Source organism: Mobula hypostoma, chromosome 4 (genome assembly GCF_963921235.1).
Source record: "Mobula hypostoma chromosome 4, sMobHyp1.1, whole genome shotgun sequence".
Lineage (NCBI taxonomy): Eukaryota > Metazoa > Chordata > Chondrichthyes > Myliobatiformes > Myliobatidae > Mobula > Mobula hypostoma.
The window spans coordinates 190,640,407-190,660,459 of NC_086100.1; the positions used below are offsets into that span (position 1 = coordinate 190,640,407).

General features: G+C 44.8%; 1 protein-coding gene across 2 annotated transcripts in view; it reads left to right on the top strand.

Annotated features, from left to right (window-relative positions):
* LOC134345844 (dedicator of cytokinesis protein 2-like) overlaps positions 1-20,053 on the top strand; it is a 1,258,793-nt gene that overhangs the window by 405,371 nt on the left and 833,369 nt on the right. For both annotated transcript variants that reach the window (XM_063047144.1, XM_063047146.1), the window contains one exon: positions 2,255-2,325. In XM_063047144.1, the coding sequence (XP_062903214.1) occupies positions 2,255-2,325 (71 nt within the window). The remainder of the gene's footprint in view (positions 1-2,254; positions 2,326-20,053) is intronic.

The following is a 20,053-nucleotide window of genomic DNA, read 5'->3' on the forward strand; positions in this document are numbered from 1 at the left end:
AAAAAGGATTGAGTGCTTTCCTGGCATATGTGAAGCATAAATCCTTCTTGGACTTCCAGCTGGGTTCAAGTGTCGATTTTAACTAACGTTTCAATGACAAACTCCACCAACTTTATAAGGGATGATGCCAAGACATGTCTAGTCCAGTGGTATATATACTCAATTCTCATCATACGTCCTTCCTGATTGGTTGGTCCTCGACCAATCAGGTTTCTGCTGTCCCACCTCATTCAAAGTTGCCTTCCAGTTCTTACTTTATCATATTACAGGTTTACCAGGAAATTTAAACAACACAAAAAATAACAGCTCTACACCCCATTCCAATAGCATTTACCCATCTTTAATATTAAATATCAGTCTCCTGCCCTTGACAGAATATTGCCCTAGCCTGCCCAACCTCTCATGAAACCCAGTCGCTCATGTCCTGGCAATGAGTTGTGAATGAGAAGGTTGCCTGAATACCCTTCCAACGTGGGGGAGGATGAAATGGTAGCGGATGACAGATGCTGAAGGCAGCCCACACATGGATTCCCTTTTGAACTCATTCAATGTCAGCTTCCCTACTAATGTCACCAAAAGGACATCCGTGAGCTGCCCATCAACTCCCGAGTCAGCACATGGTGAACTTGGTGGGGGGGGGGGGTGGGGGCGAAGGACATTGGCAGGCAAGATCTCTGCCTGTGCAAGAAGGCCACTAAAATGGACAGGTGAAGGACATTCATAGAGATCTGATGGCAGAGGGAAAGAAGCTATTCCTTAATCATTGAGTGTGTGTTTTCCAGCTCCTGTACCTCCTCCTTGAAGGTAGCAATGAGAAGAAGGCATATCCTGGGTAATGGGGTCCTTAATGATAGACACTGCCTTTTTGAGGCATCGCTCCTTGAAGATATCAGGGAGACTACGAAGGCTAGTGCCCATGACTGAGTTCACAACTTTATGTAGCTTATTTCAATCATGTGCAGTGCCTCCCCTCCCCGCCCCCCGCCCCCCGCAGTACCAGACAGTGATGCAACCAGTTAGGAAGCTGTCCACAGTACTTCTGTAGAAATCTTAAGTGCCTTTAGTGGCATACCAAATCTCCTAATGAAAAATAGCCACCGTACAGAGTCGCAGTTCTTCATAACTGCATCGCTGTGTTGGGCCCAGGATAGATTCTCAGAGATCTTGACACCCTGGAACTTGAAATTGCTCACCCTTGCCTCTTCTGATCCTTCGATAAGAACTGGTGTGTCTTCCCTCATCTTACCCTTTCTGAAGTCCACAATGAATTCTTTGGTCTTACTGACGTTGAGTGTAAAGTTGAGCAGGAGACACGAGGGCTGGTCATTCGGTGCACCTGGACTTTGAGCCTGGAGTTCAGGGTTCCGTTATCTGCTAATCCAAAGGCTAATACCAAAGATCAAAGCCTGAAGCTTGATTGGAAGAATGGAAGTCAAAGCCCAGAGACTGGAGACAGAAGGCCCAGAGCTGGAGGACTGTCTGTGTGTATTGGTGGGTGGGAGAGAGGAAAGGGGCTTGGTTTGCTATTGTTGTTTTGTTGCTTACTGGGTTCTGTGTTGTTCTGCCAATCATTGTGGGCTTGCTATGTTGACACCAGGATGAGTGATGGCACTTGCACACCTCTAGATGTATTGGTTGTTAACATGAGCAATCCATCTCACTGGATATTTCAATGTACCTGGGATAAATAATTCTGACTTGCAGCTTTCAGGCTCCATCTGGTGAAGTGACGACCCTAGTGGGAATGGGGAGAGGTGAGAAGGGAAATGAGCTGTTTGTGTTGAGATCGTTGGTGTGGCTGTATCCCTCCACAGATACTGCCTGACCAACTGAGTTCCTCCGGCATCTTGTGTGTTACTCCTGATTCCGGCATCTGCAATGTCTTGTCTCCAGTAAACCAGGAGATAATATTGGCAGAAAATCTGTCTGTACTCTAATAAATTGACCTGCTTTTGTATGAGCACAGTGAGTCTCTGATGTCATTAACAGTGGAAAGATATGTAAACTTATGGATTTTGGCAAAAATTCTGAGGGGATTTGTTCAACATCTGAAAGGGAATAAGTCGTATGGCTATGTGGATATACTGTATGATCTTAATGGGCTTGTTGACCTTGGGGCTGGCATAGACCCCATGAGCTGAATGGTATCCTTCTGTACTGTTAGACTAAAAGTGAGTGGTTGTCATTGATTGACCAGCATGAAGTCCTGATATCCCTCTAACCTAATCATATTCCCTTTCTCTTCCCATTCCAGGGAGCTTCCCTCAAGTACTTGCCGACGGTCCTTCAAGATGTGGCAATGATCTTTGATCCAGTCTTATTAAGGTAGGCTGCTGATAAGTGATAGTTATCCTGAACTTGGATCTCCCCTGGTGTAATACTAGGTGGAAGGATGTCCCAGATGGACGCAGGTCTCAGCTTGAGCTCCTATCGCTGTGCTGAATTAATATCACCCATCAAACATCGGAGAGTATAGCACACACAAAGGATCCTTTGACTTTCTTTATTCATCATTGAACCATGGAATAATACAGTGTGGAAAGAGAACCTTCAACCCACCTCATCCATGTTAACCAAGATGCCTATCCCCATTAGCCCATGTTTGGCCCATATCCCTCTGAATCATTCCTATCCATGTACCTGTTCAACTGTCTCTAAACATTGTTATTCTGCTCACCTCTACCACTTCCTCTGGCAAATCACCACCCCTTGTGTGAATAACATTGACCCGCATGTCCCCTTTAAATCTTTCCCCTCTGACCTTCAACCAATGCCCACTGGTTTGCCCTACCTTGGGAAAAAGACTTGCGATCACGATTATCTAAATCTCTATAAGATCAGCTTTGACTCTCCTACGCCCTTTAGGGAAAACAGATGCGGCTTGTCCTGATGAAAGGTCTCGGCCTGAAACATCGGCTGTACCTCTTCCTATAGATGCTGCCTGGCCTGCTGCGTTCACCAGCAATATTTATGTGTGTTGCAGCTTGTCCAGCCTCACTTTAAAAGTCAAGTCTTCCAGTCCCGATATCATCCTTGTGAATCACTTCTGCACCCATACCAGCTTAATTGCATCCCTTCCTATAATTAGGTGGCCAAAACTGCATACAGCTACATGATATAATCTGGGAGGTTACATTCAAGGATTCTGTAATTTCCTCTTTCACTTCCTTCAGCAAGCTCAGATATATTGTTTCTGGTCCAGATGTTTCCTCAGTGAGTGCAGCTGAACTTCTGTGTTGTTCACCACCCTCAGGGGTTGATGTGAGTGTGGAGTGGCCTGCCAGGGGAAGTAGTAGATGTGGATTCAATTGCATCACTTAACGTAAGTCTGGATAGGTACATGGATGGGGAATGTTTGCAGGGATATAGTCTGGGTGTAGGTCAATTGGGCTAGGCAAAAGATGGTCAGCATTGACTTGATGGGCCAAAGGGCTTTTTTTTTAACCATGGGGGTGATGGGGTAAAGTGTAAGGTGCTCCTTCCCTCCACTAGCCTGCAGGTCACCCTTGGACAAGGTGTAGCACCTGCTTCGTCTCCCTCGATCAGGGTCACGTGAAGCCATGGGGGCAGGGGGTGGATGGTCGTACGAGCAGCTGGGGCATATCACAAGTCCTGGTTATGTGACCACTGATGCCAGGCAGACAATCTCTGGAGAGTATAGATAATGCCTGGGGTCACCCATCTTGTAAAGACACTGCCCAGAAGAAGTCAGTGGCAAACCACTTCTGTAGAAAAAATTGTCAAGAACAATCATGGTCATGGGTAAAGAAATGAATAAGAAGAGCTGTCTTAGATTAAAGACAGATGAAAAACCGTGATCGTCCACGTCGTACGACACGGCACATGATGATGACTCCTTTATATCAGATTTTAGCCACTCTAGAATCTCAGTTATATCTCCCTTGGCTTATATCCCAGCATACATATCTGCCAGTGAAAACTGGTGTGAAATATTTATTTCTCACCTCAGACATGTCCTCTGTCTCTGTGTGTATGTGTCTGATTAGCTCCACCCCTCATCTTGCAATCCTTTGCCTATTCACATGCCCATATCATTTTTCAATTTCCTTTTAACCAGTGGTTCCCAACAGTTTTTATGCCATAGACTTTTACCATTGACCGAGGGGTCTGTGGACCCTGGGTTGGGAACCCCCGTTTTAGACCCACCTTTTAAACGAATATTATGATATTATAAGTCGTGCGGGTGTGCAGCCACGCAGAAACTGCAGTACACATCGCCTTTGCTGCTGTGCAGTTGGACTTTTCCTTTATATAATGTTTCACATTAAAGTACCGCGCGGTTTTCAGGCCATGGAAAAATTCTTGGTCATAGCAACAGTCGGTCCGCACAGCTATGAAAACTTAGAGGGAACGTTGTCTGTCACTACCTTCCTCATTTTCTTCTCTTACTTCACCTTGAGAACTTCCTGGTTTCGAGAGTATTTCAACCCAGCACCTGTTACATACCAGACCTGCAGATGCTGGAATCTGGAGATAAAACAACATTCTGGAAGAACCCAAAAGCTGTATCTGTAGAGGCAAATCGATGGTCCAAATTTCAGGCTGAGACCCTGCAACAAGACCATTGTTGCTCTTTTATTCTGCTGTAATTTATTCTCTACCTGTTTGTTCATTCATCAAGCTGAGTCTTTTAATTTCTCTATTTTCCTCCCTTACCTAGACTGCAGCAGAAACTTTAAGGGTCTCCCATTTTTCAATTCCAGATTTATCTGCCAAGCTGTCATTACAGTTTATCTAGGCCAGATCTGTTCTCATTTCATTGAAATTGGCTGTTCTCCATTCGGCCTTTCATTTTAAAGTGCTGAACAACTTTTTGTATAGTTATTGTAAACTTCATGATATTGAGGCCCCTCCAGCGCTGGGGTCAACCATTGATGTTGCATCCCAGCTGTCTCTGTGATACGCAAGCCAGGGCAGTATGATGTGGTGAGCAAGCTGTTGCCCATGTACCGGGCTCCCCCTCTCCACGCAGCTGATGAATCCAAAGGAATGGCAGAGACTGACACAGCTTGGCACTAGCGGCGTCACAGGAGTTGCCAGTCAACGCTGAGCTCAACATCGGAATGCCTTAGGGACTCCAGCCCCGGATTTTTCCTCGGGATTTACTCCAACAGCCTTCCCCACGAGTGGGTACAGTCATGAGGCAGCGGAGGCCTGAGGTCAGAGTTTTCCTTCTCCAAGTTGAGCTGCCAACCACAGGCTGATGAGCTCCGTTTGCCCGGAATGACTGGTTTTAAGGTGCCAGTAAACTGCCTTTGCCCTTCTGTTCAGTAGAAATGGTTTCAACGGACTTAGTAGCCAAGCCACATGTGAAGGCCAGGAGCTGAACTTAATTGTCAGAGGATAATTGAGATGCTATTGGGAGTATTTAATAGGCAGTGGGAGCCTATCCCCACGACCACCCTCAGCTATGACATCCTTAAGGAACTTTCATGACGTTATGTTCACTGCCACCTGAATGTTTTCACACTGATGCTTAGTTCATTTGCCCTGACTCAATCAGGAAAACAAATATAATTATGTGACCCCTCTTGCTGAGCCAGAGGCACGCTCAGTTCTCCTGATACCACCTTGCAATCTACCTTCCCCACTGATCTTTTTGCTCCCAGCACCACTTCCCATCATTCTCATTCAACCCCAATGTAGCAGCATGTGAATTGACATTTTCAGCTCAGCTTAAACTTATTTTTTCCCTAAAATCAAATAATCATAATACTTCAGATTAAAGCTACCATGAGGTTTCTAGGTTCTTGATTAATCAGGGCATCAAGGGTTACAGGGAGAAGGCAGGAGATGGGGCTGAAGGGAACAGTAAATCCATGGTGGGATAACAGGGCAGAGTCAGTGGGCCGAATGAACTAATTCTGTTCCTATGTCTACTTCAGTTCTTTATTTCCTTAGTTTACATTTTTCTAGTTTCCAATTTCTTTAGTTTCTATATTTTAGCTTCAAATTTCTTTGTTTAACATTCAGTTTCATTCTTCATTTCCAGTATGTTTTTAAGTTTCCAGTTTCATTTTGAACCTTCTACTTTCTTTCCTTAACATCTAGTTGTTTTTTTCTGCTTCCAGTATCATCCCTCACTTTCCAATTTCATCCCTCACTTCCCAGTTTCATCCCTCACTTCCCAGTTTCATCCCTCACTCTCGTTTCATCCCTCACTCTCCAGTATCATCCCTCACTCTCCAGTTTCATCCCTCACTCTCCAGTATCATCCCTCACTTCCCAGTTTCATCCCGCACTCTCCAGTATCATCTCTCACTCTCCAGTTTCATCTCTCACTTCCCAGTTTCATCCCTCACTCTCCAGTATCATCCCTCACTTCCCAGTTTCATCCCTCACTTTCCAGTTTCATCCCGCACTCTCCAGTATCATCTCTCACTCTCCAGTTTCATCCCTCACTCTCCAGTATCATCACTCACTTCCCAGTTTCACCCCTCACTTCCCAGTTTCATCCCTCACTTCCAGTTTCATCCCTCACTTCCCAGTTTCATCCCTCACTCTCGTTTCATCCCTCACTCTCGTTTCATCCCTCACTCTCGTTTCATCCCTCACTCTCGTTTCATCCCTCACTCTCGTTTCATCCCTCACTCTCCAGTATCATCCCTCACTCTCCAGTTTCATCCCTCACTCTCCAGTATCATCCCTCACTTCCCAGTTTCATCCTGCACTCTCCAGTATCATCCCTCACTCTCCAGTTTCACCCCTCACTCTCCAGTTTCATCCCTCACTCTCCAGTATCACCCCTCACTTCCCAGTTTCATCCCTCACTTCCAGTTTCATCCCTCACTTCCCAGTTTCATCCCTCACTCTCCAGTTTCACCCCTCACTCTCCAGTTTCATCCCTCACTCTCCAGTATCATCACTCACTTCCCAGTTTCACCCCTCACTTCCCAGTTTCACCCCTCACTTCCCAGTTTCATCCCTCACTTCCAGTTTCATCCCTCACTTCCCAGTTTCATCCCTCACTCTCGTTTCATCCCTCACTCTCCAGTATCATCCCTCACTCTCCAGTTTCATCCCTCACTCTCCAGTTTCATCCCTCACTCTCCAGTTTCATCCCTCACTTCCCAGTTTCACCCCTCACTTCCCAGTTTCATCCCTCACTTCCAGTTTCATCCCTCACTTCCCAGTTTCATCCCTCACTCTCGTTTCATCCCTCACTCTCGTTTCATCCCTCACTCTCCAGTATCATCCCTCACTCTCCAGTTTCATCCCTCACTCTCCAGTATCATCCCTCACTTCCCAGTTTCATCCTGCACTCTCCAGTATCATCCCTCACTCTCCAGTTTCACCCCTCACTCTCCAGTTTCATCCCTCACTCTCCAGTATCACCCCTCACTTCCCAGTTTCATCCCTCACTTCCAGTTTCATCCCTCACTTCCCAGTTTCATCCCTCACTCTCCAGTTTCACCCCTCACTCTCCAGTTTCATCCCTCACTCTCCAGTATCATCACTCACTTCCCAGTTTCACCCCTCACTTCCCAGTTTCACCCCTCACTTCCCAGTTTCATCCCTCACTTCCAGTTTCATCCCTCACTTCCCAGTTTCATCCCTCACTCTCGTTTCATCCCTCACTCTCCAGTATCATCCCTCACTCTCCAGTTTCATCCCTCACTCTCCAGTTTCATCCCTCACTTCCCAGTTTCACCCCTCACTTCCCAGTTTCATCCCTCACTTCCAGTTTCATCCCTCACTTCCCAGTTTCATCCCTCACTCTCGTTTCATCCCTCACTCTCCAGTATCATCCCTCACTCTCCAGTTTCATCCCTCAATCTCCAGTATCATCCCTCACTTCCCAGTTTCACCCCTCACTTCCCAGTTTCACCCCTCACTTCCCAGTTTCATCCCTCACTCTCCAGTTTCACCCCTCACTCTCCAGTTTCATCCCTCACTCTCCAGTATCACCCCTCACTTCCCAGTTTCATCCCTCACTTCCAGTTTCATCCCTCACTTCCCAGTTTCATCCCTCACTCTCCAGGTTCACCCCTCACTCTCCAGTTTCATCCCTCACTCTCCAGTATCACCCCTCACTTCCCAGTTTCATCCCTCACTCCCCAGTTTCATCCCTCACTCCCCAGTTTCATCCCTCACTCCCCAGTATCATCCCTCACTCTCCAGTATCACCCGTCACTTTCCAATGTCATGCTTTACCTTCCAGTTTCATTCTTTTCTTTTCAGTTTCATTCTTGAGCCTCCGATTTCATTCTTTACTTTCTAGAGTCATTCTTTACCGTCCACTTTCATTCTTTACATCCCAATTTCGTTTTTTAGCTTCCAGTTTCATTCTTATAATCTTTGACTTACTTTCTTTAACTTTCAATTTCTTTTCCTTTTGGTTTCATTATTTCATCTTCTAGTCTCGTTCTTTCACTTTCATTTTCCTTCCTCATTTTCTAGTTCCTTTCCTTATCTAAAGAAACCATCCCTTTCTTCAGGGATTCAGATTGCTATATGTACTATTTGCCATTAACCAACGTACACTGGCAGCCTTTAGAATTGTTAAAGCATTTTCCTTATTAAAGGTGTATCACTGATTGAAGCTTAGGTGGTGGTATCGGGGTCCCTCTCCTCAAAGCCCTGAAATCAAAAGAAGATTTTTAAGCCCTATCTGATATACAGTACTGAGCAAAAGTCTTAAGCACATACATTTTGCCAGGGTGTCTAGCACGTGTGCACAGCACTCTAGTAGTTTTATATATTGCGCTGTTCCACTGTCGCAAAAAAAACCTACAAATTTCATGACATATCTGAGTGATGATAAACCTAATTCGGATATGGGTCTCTGTTGTGGACTGAGAGAGGGAAGGGGGCAGGGAGAGGGGAATCATGGTTGGGGAGAAGGAGAGGGAGTGGGGAGCACCAAAGTATTCATTTTGTAATGATCAATAAACCAATTGTTTGGAATCAAATAACCTGGCCTGGTGTTTCCGGGCTGGATGTGTCTGCACCCACTTGTGACACTCCTCTGCCACTAGTCCCACACCCCCCCCTGCAGACCACCACCCTCGCCATTTCCAGAATCCTTTGCTCCTTCAAGATTTGCAAACTTGCTCTCTGCTTCACATTGACAAACAGTGCTGTGCAAAAGTCTTATGTACCCCAGACATTTACACAGTACTGTAGGTATCTACAGTTACCCTCACAATAGGAAGGTTATACTGTGTCAATGACTAATTTATTTCCATGTCTGGCCTTTGCAGTGTGGTCTAGCTGCCAATTACCCACTGCCTGTGTGGTGGATCAATCCTCCCTACCAAGGAAGAGATGCTTCTAGGTGACAAAGTAGTTTAAACACAGTTATTTTTTTAATGATATACATTTAAACTTGGACCAATATTCTGACACATTTTTAACACTCACTGAGCATTTCTAAATTATAAAAGACTTCTGAATTGCAAAATATTTACAAAGAATTAACAAACACAGGTACAACTCTTACGAATTGCAGATGAACGAGTCCTCTATCGCAGAAACGGAAGGTTGAGGAATGAATTGTAGCTTTTCTTTCTGTTGGTCTCCTTGTCATTCCTAACCTTCCCCAATGCCTCTGATATTTATATTATTTTCTGCTAGATCCCACCATCTGCGTGATTTTTATTACTTATTTATTTAGTGATACAGTGCGGAGTGCAGCCTTCTGTCCCTTTGAGTCAGCAATTCCCAGCAACCCCAATTTAACACTAACCCAATCATGAGACAGTTTACAATGCCCATTTAGCACTAACCCAATCATGAGACAGTTTACAATGCCCATTTAACACTAACCCAATCATGAGACAGTTTACAATGCCCATTTAACACTAACCCAATCATGAGACAGTTTACAATGCCCATTTAACCTACCCGGTACATCTTTGGACTGTGGGAGGAAAGCTGAGCAGTAGCCAGGGAAAACTAGTGCTTTCCATGGGGAGGACGCACAGCGACTCCTTGCAGATGGCGCCCGAATTAAACTCCAAACTGCACCACCTTGAGCTTTAATAGCACAACACTAACCACTACACCACCATGGTGCCCAGATACCTTTCCCAGATGTTTACGAGATATCTTTGCTGAGACAAAGTAACTCACACGGATGGTCTTAAAAGCTTCTGGCGACAGAGATGCCAAACATCAACATTTAATGCCGTGAGGGCTGACCCTCTGAGTACACCAACACTGCAGCTTGTAACCGTGTTTAATGTGCTAAGTGACATAACCCCATTGTCTTGAATTTGGCTGATGAAGACAATAAGCCTCCTGGTCACTTTGCAAACTGATTGCTGCTTGCAATTTATATTGAGGGTTGAAGACTCGTATATGATTACAACAAAAAAATGAACAAAAAATATTTGTCAAAAGTTTATTTCCAATAATTCTGACACCTTGGGAAAGGCCATGCTGCAGTGCTGGAAAGCCGAGTTTAGCAGTTAGTCTCTCAGGCCCTGGAAAGTGAATATCCATCACACTTATAAAAATTTCACAGGGTTTGACGGTTGAAATGTCGTAATAATATTTCTCTGACCTATGAGTCTACTACTGGAGATACAGTTTGAAAATAAGGAATATGCTTTTCAGGACATGAAGGGGAATTCCTTCACTCAGATGGTTGTGAGCCTTTGGAATTCCCAGTAGGAAGTGCTGATTCAATAAGTTCCTTCAGGACTTGGATACACAATGAGTAATGTGTACACTTTTTGGTTACCCTGTTATAGCAAAGATGTCAGTAAACTGGAAGACACACAGATACAAAATACTGGAGGAATTCAGAAGGTCAGGCAGCAACAATGGAAAGGGATGAAGATTCGATGTTCCAGGCCCAAACCCCTTCATTGGGACTTGTGTTACTCTGGATTTGCAGCATCTGCAGAACCTGTTGTGTTTATTAAACTGGGAAAAGTGCCATAAAGTTTAACAAGGTGGTTGCCAGGACCAGTGTCTGAGTTGTAGGGAGAGGTTGGGCAGGCTGGGAGTTTATCCCTTGGGATATAGGAGACTGAGGGGTGACTCTATAAAACTATGAGGGGCTACATGGGATGAAGGCACTCAGTCTTGTCTTTTCCCTATGGCGAGAGAATCATGAAAGCATGAACCATAGTTTTAATGTGAGAGGGGAAAGATTTAAAAGTGAATCATTTTCACACAGAGGGTGGTGCAGCAATGGAACGAACTACCAGAGGAAGTGGTTCAGCGTGGAAGTGTAATGACACTTGGACAGGTTCATGGACAGAAAAGTTTTAGACCAGGGTTTCCCAACTTTTTTAATGCCATGGACGAATATCATTAAACTAGGGGTCTATGGGTTCCAGGTTGGGAACCCCCGGTTTAGAGGGATATGGGGCAAAATGCGGGAAATTGGGACTAGATCAGGTGGGAATCTGGGTCAGCATGGGAGAAGTGGGCCAAAGGGCCTGTTTCCTTGCTGTATCATTCTATGGTTCAATGATGGAGAAACAGAATGAAAGAAAATTGGGACAGTGACCGAAAATGGCACTTCAATCTCAATAAATGACGGAGCAAATTTGAGGGGTCCAATTGACAACTGCTGATCTAATTTCTTATTCCTCTTTCCACACCTAATCTCCTGCGTCATTTGGAAAGGATTCTGAAAGCTCAGCACACAGACAGGCAAAAGCACAGCCAGTATTAAATTAGAAAATAGACTGGAGATGCTGGAATTCTGAAGCAAAATGCTGGAAAGTCTCAGAAGGTCAGGTAGCATCTGTGGAGAGAGAAAAAACCCGAGTTTATGTTTCAGGCCTGAGACCCTTCATCAGAACTGGGGAACCAGGGAAAAGAAATTTCTTTTCTGCACTGGGGGAGGTGGGGAAGGGATGGGTGGATTAAGGGGGATTTCTCTGATAGGGTGAGAGCAAATGAGGAAGCCCGGTATTGTCTCAGGTGCATAGAACATTCCATTTCCTATCCACAACTGAGACAGTGCACCTGACTGCTCTGTTTACAACCCCCACACTCTTCCCCACCCCCCCCACCCATGAGGAGCATTCTTCCCTTTCCTCAGTGTGGCTATTACCCTCAATCTTTCCCACTTAGAGTCCAGGAGTAGACCCACTCCCCTCCTGTCTCAGTGTGGGTCTCACTCGGTGTCCCTTCCCCGACAGAGATGCAGCTTCCTCTGCTGTCCAGGGGAAGCCATTACATGCACTGTGTCCTCCTGCCACCCCAGGGGCAACGACCCATGCAACTGCCTCCCCAACCCAGACCATCACTGAGTGCCACAGGGACACGTTTCGGCACTGTAGTGTAGCAGCTAGCTTAACACTATCACTGGGCCAGCTGTAAGATCGGGGTTCAATTCCCGCTGCCGTCTGTAAGGAGTTTGTAGGTTCTCCCCGTGACTGTGTGGGTTTCCTCCAGATGCTCCGGTTTCCTCCCACATTCCAAAGACATATGGTTAGAATTAGTGAGTTAAAGGTGTGCTGTGTTGACGCTGGAAGTGTGGAGATACTTGCAGGCTGCCCAGCACAGTCCTTGCTGGTTTGATTCAAGCACCCATTCAGAACAGAAATGCGAAGAATTTTTTTTTAGCCAGAGGGTGGTGAATCTATGGAATTTGTTGCCACGGGTAGCAGTGGAGGCCAAGTCATTGGGTGTATTTAAGGCAGAGATTGATAGGTATCTGAGTAGCCAGGGCATCAAAGGTTATGGTGAGAAGGCGGGGGAGTGGGACTAAATGGGAGAATGGATCAGCTCATGATAAAATGGCGGAATAGACTCGATGGGCCGAATGGCCGACTTCTGCTCCTTTGTCTTATGGTCTTATGGACACATTTCACTGTGTGTTTTGATACACATGACAAATAAAAGCTGATTTTTCTAATCTAAGTTATACTATTTCCCTGATGGACTTCCTGAAGGTTAACTTGGGGGTTAAGTCCGTGGTGGGGAAGCAAATGTGATGTTAGCATTCATTTCAAGAGGACTAGAATATAAAAACAAGGATGTAATGCTAGGCCTTTATAAGGTACTGGCAAGGCCTCACAGGAGTATTGTGAGCAGTTTTGGGCCGGTTATCTAAATTAGAATGCACCTACATTGGAGAAGGTTCACAAAAATGATTCTAGGATTGAAAGGCTTATCAGCTGAGGAGTGTTTGATAGCTCTGGGGCTGTACTGACTGGAATTTAGAAGAATGAGGGGTGATCATATTGAAATCTATCAAATGGTGAAAGGACTTGACAGAGTTCATGTGGAGTGGATGTTTCCTATGGTAGGAGAGTCCAGGACCAGAATAGAGAGACATCCATTTAGAACAGGGATAAAGAGGAATTTCTTCAGCTAGAGGGTGGTGAATCTGTGGAATTCATTGCCACAGGCAGCTGTGGAGGCCAGGTCTTTATGTATATTTAAGACAGTGGTTGATTCTTGATTAGTCAGGGCATGAAGGGATAAGGGGAGAAGGCAGGAGATTGTGGCTGAGAGAGAAATGGATCAGCCATGATGAAATAGGGGAGGAGATTTGATGGGCCAAATGGCCTCAATCTGTTGCTATATCTTCAGGGCTTACTACAATCCATGCTGATTTGATCTGACTTGATGCAAATGACGGATTTCACTGTATGTTTTGACACATTTGTGACAAATAAAGCTAATCTTTGCAATCTATCTTATGCTATTTCCTCTGTACCCTGTCTAAGCCCACTAAGTCTTACCCTGTAGCGGTGTGCTACACACAGCACTAGAATAATGACACGTAGTCGGTGAGTTCTAGTTGCGAAAAAAAGAGATTTATTCAAACTTTGCGGCTTCCTTTAAAGCCTTCCCATTCCCGCCCTCCCCGGGTGGGACTGCTGTGGGGAATGCATATTCGCAGACGCTTCCCGCGCGTGCGGTTTTCCTCCTGCTGGTGAAGATGGCCTGGCGCCCTTTTTGGGGCCGGCCTCTCTGCCAGCGTGCGCCATTTTGTGAGTCGGTTCGAGTGCGCTGGAAAGTGGGTCACCACAACCCCATCATTTGTGTTCATCCATTTTGTCTCAGAGAACTTTTTGCCATTAGGGCTCGCACATTTAATCTCTGAGTCTGGTTAAAAATCAAAAATATAATGGGATAGAGCTTGTCATGTTTATTCAAAAATGATATTGTCATTTGACCATGTCGTAGAGGCACTCCACAAAAGTCAACCCTTCGCCCCAATTTGTTCATGAAGATGATGTCCACTTAAGCTCTGTAAAATGCTGGAGGAACTCAGTAAGTCAGGCAGCATCCATGTAGAGGCATAAAGAGTCAATGTTTTAGGCCAAGACTGCCCCTCAGGACTGAAAGGGAAGGGAGAAATTGTCAGAATAAGAAGGTGGTGGGAGGGGAAGAAGTACAAGCTGACAGGTGACAAGTGAAGCCAGGTGAGGGGGTAGGTGTGTGGGTGGAGGATGGACGGTGATGGGTGGAAGAGGTAAAAGAGCTGAAGAAGAGGAAATCTGGTAGGAGAAGAAAGTGGAACATGGGAGAAAGGAAAGGAGGAGGGTCTCCAGAGGGAAGAGATAGGCAGATGAGGAGAACAGATGAGCTAAGAGGAGAGGCAGAATGGGGAATGGAAGAAGAGAGAAGGGAAATTGTGGGTGGGGTGGTGGGGGTTGAAAATTACCAGAAGTTTATTTAATGTAGTCACGTTTGCCAACGTTTGGCCCATTCCTTTCTAAATCTTTCCTATCTGGGTACTTGTCCAAATATCTTTTTAATATAGTTATTGTACCTGCCTCAACTATTTCCTCTGGTAACTTGTTCCATACATGCATCACCCTCTGTGTGAATGTGTAGCCCCTCAGGACGCCTTTTTAAATCTTTCCCCCCTCACCTTAATCCCATGACCTCTCATCCTTGGATCTCTTCCCCTGAGGACAAGACTGTGTGTGTTCAGTCTATGTAGGCTAATTTGAGGCAGGACGATCGATTACTGTACTTTATCGTGGCAGTGAGCAAATGCTAAAGGCTTTGTGGGATTGGGGAAATTTACAGTTAAGTCACGTACCATTTGGTGGAACATTTGCATTTTTAACTCGGGGGTTCCTGAAAGACCACAGCCTAATTACTTTATGTCGGAGAACTGTGTACAGATCTGTCAGGAGACCTTCATTTTCCAGTCTTCCTAGACAAATCTCACTGCACTTTGTGTTGTGATATGCCAACCTCTTAAAATCAATGTCTTCCCCAATATATTTATGGCTGCTGCGTATAGCTCTGTGTCCTGCATCAGTGAAGAAGTGGCTGGCCCTGAGTTCACCTCCTTTTTATTAACTTGACCCCACAGGTCAATATCAACCACTTCAATTAACCCTGCTAACCCCTCATATTTTCCTTTCAATTTTTTTAAAAAGTTTGTTTTTTCTTTGCTTTCCTCTTATCTAGTGCTGGCAATAGCAAAGACAAAATACAGAGAAAGGGAGCTCAGTTGGAGCAAGATCTCGGTGCCAATGTTGAGCGCACCAAATGAAGAATATCCAGGTGACAAGAGTCAGCATGGCGATGCCATATTCATATAAAAGCATCTATTGTAGTGGACAATAGGAAGACTATCCAAGCTTGCACTGGGATCTGGACCACCTTGAGAAATGGGCTGAGAAATGGCTGATGGAATTGAATGCAGACAAGTGTGAGGTGTTGCACTGTAGGAGGACAAACGAGGGGAGGACTTAGATGTTGAGTGATTGGGCACCGAGGAGTGCTGCGGAACAGAGGGATCTGGGAATACAGATACATAACTCCTTACATGAGATGTCACAGGTAGATAGTGTCATAAAGAGTGCTTTGGCATATTGGCCTTCATAATTCAAAGTATTGGGATGTTATGTTGAAGTTGTACAAGACGTTGGTGAGGCCTAATTTGTAATATTGTGTCCAGTTCTGGTTGCCTATCTGCAGGAAAGATGTTGGTAAGATTGAAAGAGTGCAGAGAAAATTTACAAGCATGTTGCCAGGGCAGGACTTGAGGACCCGAGTTGTTGGGAAATGTTCAAGAGGTTAGGACTTTATTTCCTGGAGCGTAGGAGAATGAGGGGGGATTTGACAGAGCTATTCAAAATGAGGGGTATAGATAGGGTAAATGCAAGCGGGCTTTTTCTCCACTGAGGTTGGGTAACTAGAACGAAAGGTGGTAGGTTAAGCATGAAAGGGGAAATGCTTAAGGGGAACTCAGGAGATGGCGAGAGTGTGGAATGAGCTGTCAGCAGAAGTGGTTTATGCGGATTCGATTGCAACATTTAAATTGGGATAACTACATGGGTGGGATGTGGTCCAAGTGCAAGGTTGATGGGACCATGCAGAATAATAATTTGGCATGGACAAGAAAGTCCAAATGACCTGTTTCTGTGCTGTAGTACTCTACAACTCTATGATAGAGAAAGGATACCTTGCTTGGCAGCTTAATTCCACACCTGGGCCTCTTGTAGCAGCCCACTTTAATTCATCTTGGTCCCCCTACCCCATGGTTGTGTCAAATCATGAGGACTCACAGGTCTAAGTTCTGGAGTGAGGTTAAACTGTCTTTATTCATCAGAGTGTAGAGAATCATTTGATGGGCCAAAGGGCCTGGCTCCATGTTGTTTAACTCTTTGACACTAAGCATTTATTTTAGTTCTTGTGTTTGAGCAAATATCAATGGAATGACCAGAATTAAACCGGAAAGAGTGCAGAACAGATTCTTGAGGATGTTGTTTGGACTGTGCTTTGGGGAGAGGTTGAGCAGGTCGTACCTATAAAAAGTATTCACTCCCCTTGGAATTTTTCATGATTTATTGTTTTACAACATTGAATCACGGAGCATTTAATTTGGCTTTTTTGACACTGATCAACAGAAAAGGCTCTTCCGTGTCAAAGTGAAAACAAATTTCTACAAATTGGTCAAAATTTATTACCATTTTTAAACACAAAATAATTGATTGCATTATTACTCACCACCTTCAAGGCAGTGTTTAGTAGATGCACCTTTGGCAGCAATTACAGCCTTGAGTCTGTGTGGATAGGTCTCTATCAGCTTTGCATATCTAGACACTGCATTTTTCCCCATTCTTCTTTACAGAATTTGTCAAGCTCTATCAGATTGCACAAGGATTGTGCGTGAACAGCCTTTTTCAAGTCCAACCACAAATTCTCAATTGGATTGAGGTCTGAGCTCTGATGTGGCCACTCGAGGACATTAACTTTGTTGTTTTTAAGCCATTCCTATGTAGCTTTGGCTTCATGCTTCATTGTTTTGCTGGAAAACAAATTTTCTCCCAAGTCGCAGTTCTCTTGCAGACTGCATCAGGTTTTCCTTCAGCATTTCCCTGTATTTTGCTGCATTAATTTTACCCTCAACCTTCACAAGCCTTCCAGGGCCTGCTGCAGTGAAGCATCCCCACAGCATGATGCAGCCACCACCATGCGTCATGGTAGGGATGGTGTGTTTTTGATGATGTGCACTGTTTGGCCTACACCAAATATAGCATTTAGTCTGATGGCCAAAAAGCTCAACTTTGGTTTCATTAAACCATAGAATCTTCTTCCAGCTGACTTCAAAATCTCCCACATGCCTTCTGACTGCAGCCAAGATTTCACATGAGCCTTTTTTCAACAGTGGCTTTCTCTTTGCCACTCTTATAAAGCTGCGCTTGGGCACAGTCTCTCCCATCTCAGCCACTGAAGCTTGTAACTCCTCCAGTCTTGTCATAGGTCTTCTGGTGGCATCCCTCACTAGTCCCCTTCTTGCAGTCACTCAGGGTTTTGAGGACGACCTGCTCTAGGCAGATTTACAACTGAGCCATATTCTTTCCATCTCTTGATGATTTACGTAACTGTACTCCAAAGGATACTCAGTGACTTGGAAATTTTCTTGTATCCATCTCCTGACTCGTGCTTTTCATGAAATTGCTTAGAGCGTTCTTTTGTTTTCATGGTGTAGTTTTTGCCAGGATACTGATTCACCAGCAGTTGGACCTTCCAGATACAGGTGTATATTTTACTAAAATCAATTGTAACACCTTGACTACACAGGGTGATCCCTATTTAACTAATTATGTGACTTCTAAAACCAATTGGCTGCACCAGTTATAATTTGGTGTGTCATATTAAAGGGGATGAATACTTATCGTTACGTACCCCGTAACTGGGTTGACAAACCAGCAGAAATGGATCACTCAGTTGGAGTCTGGATTACTGGAACTAAGAAAGTTTTATTAAAGAAATAAGCAACACAGTACTCTAATCAAAAGGATAATGAATACAACAGTTCAGCAATGATAAACACACATGTACACAGAAACTAGGATAATAGGATCAATCGTCGTCTAGGGGTAAATGACCAGTTTCAAAGTGATGCAAAGTTCAGTTCAACTGAGTTCAGTTCAGTTCACAGTAATCACTGCCGTGGGAGAGAGAGAGAGAAAGCGAATGAATATTCAAAAACGGCTTCCACACAGACCTTCGATATTCCTCGCAGTCAGCTTTCGGGCGAGCCCTTTGTAATGTCTTCTGAGGTCACCGACTGTGACCCCTCCGTTCCTCTACAGTGAACCTGGCACCCAGGCAAGGGCGGACACACACCAGGTTCCCGCCGATCGTTTCTTTCCACCCTGTGCGTCTATGGCTTGGTCCCACGACCAGCCCACCAAAACTCCCACCGACTTGTGGGAAGCGCACCGCTTCCAGGGTCTTGTTACCTCGTGGTGTCGTGTGTGTTGCCTTAGCGAACCTGTCCCTTTTTATCCCCCTGCTGGGGTATCGCCTGTCCATCACTTCAAACAGTTCAGGGTTCAAAGAGGAGCCGGTCTTGACAATTCCCAGACCGCTGTCTCCTTCCGTTAAGCTCTCCCGTCTCTTCATTAGCATTTCCAAATGCTGCTCCATGGTCTTTACTTATCTCTCTCTCCTGAAGACAGGTGGCAGATCAACTGTTGATCCCACTGGTGATAGCACAGGACAGTCAATATCTTAGTCTATGTGTACTTTCGTCACATTATACAATCAATTCTTTTGTGTTTTATATTTGTAATTAATTTAGATCACTTTGTAGAGATCTGTTTTTGCTTTGACACAAAAGAGTCCTTTTCTGCCGATCAGTGTCAAAAAAGCCAAATTAAATCCACTGTGATTAAATGTTGTAAAACAATAAACCATGAAAAAGGGTAGTGATTACTCTCTACGGACACTGTATAGCTAGGGTGCTAAGACTTTTGCACTGTACTGTATGTATTGCACAGTACTGATTGAATAGCTCCAAATTGTAGATGCCATCCAAGATGCCTCTTCAAGCTATTGGTCAGGCTGCACTTGGAGCATTGTGAGTAATTGTAGGCCCCTTATCTGCTAAAGGACCTGCTTGTATTAGAGAGGGTCCATGGGCGGTTCATGAGAATGATCCCAGAAATAAAGGGGTTAACAATGAGGTTGGCGGGGTAGAGATACATCTCTACCGAAGGAGGTGTCAGGCTGTTTCATTTGGCTGTATACATTGGTATTCACGTATGGTTGAATGTCAATTCAACTTGAACTTAAACCTGAGCTTGGGCTTCTTAGCCTAGGGCTTGTTCCATCTGAGTCTTCATCTCAGCCTGGAATGTATTGAACATTAACAGCTCCCTGAGCTGGGAAATTCAGTACATTAACAAGCTGTTGAGTAAAAATAAAATTGTGTCATCACAAAATTTGGGCATGTTTAATGTTTGCAATCTTTTTCCCTGCCTAAGCTAGAAGAAGTATGATTTTTTCTTCACTCATTTGAGCCTGAGAGGAGATACATGTCACTTGAAGCTCAAAATCAGTATAAAGTATTCCTGTAACTGAATCAGTATAGACAGTTGTCCTGTCAATATTCCCTGTCTGTACATTCAGAATAAAATGCATCGTTGGGTGAGTTTTGCACTGACCATACAGGTGCACATTCTGTGCCGAACCAGGTGGTTTTATTTGGTGGGGTCTGACTCTTCAGGAACTGGAATAAAACTGGTCTGATGGCTCCATCGTGGGCTCTTTGGGTGGTGGGGTGGAGATGTGTTTCTACCAAAAGGAGTTGTAAGGTGCTACTTCTCTCCACTACCCTGCAGGTCACCCTTGGGCAAGG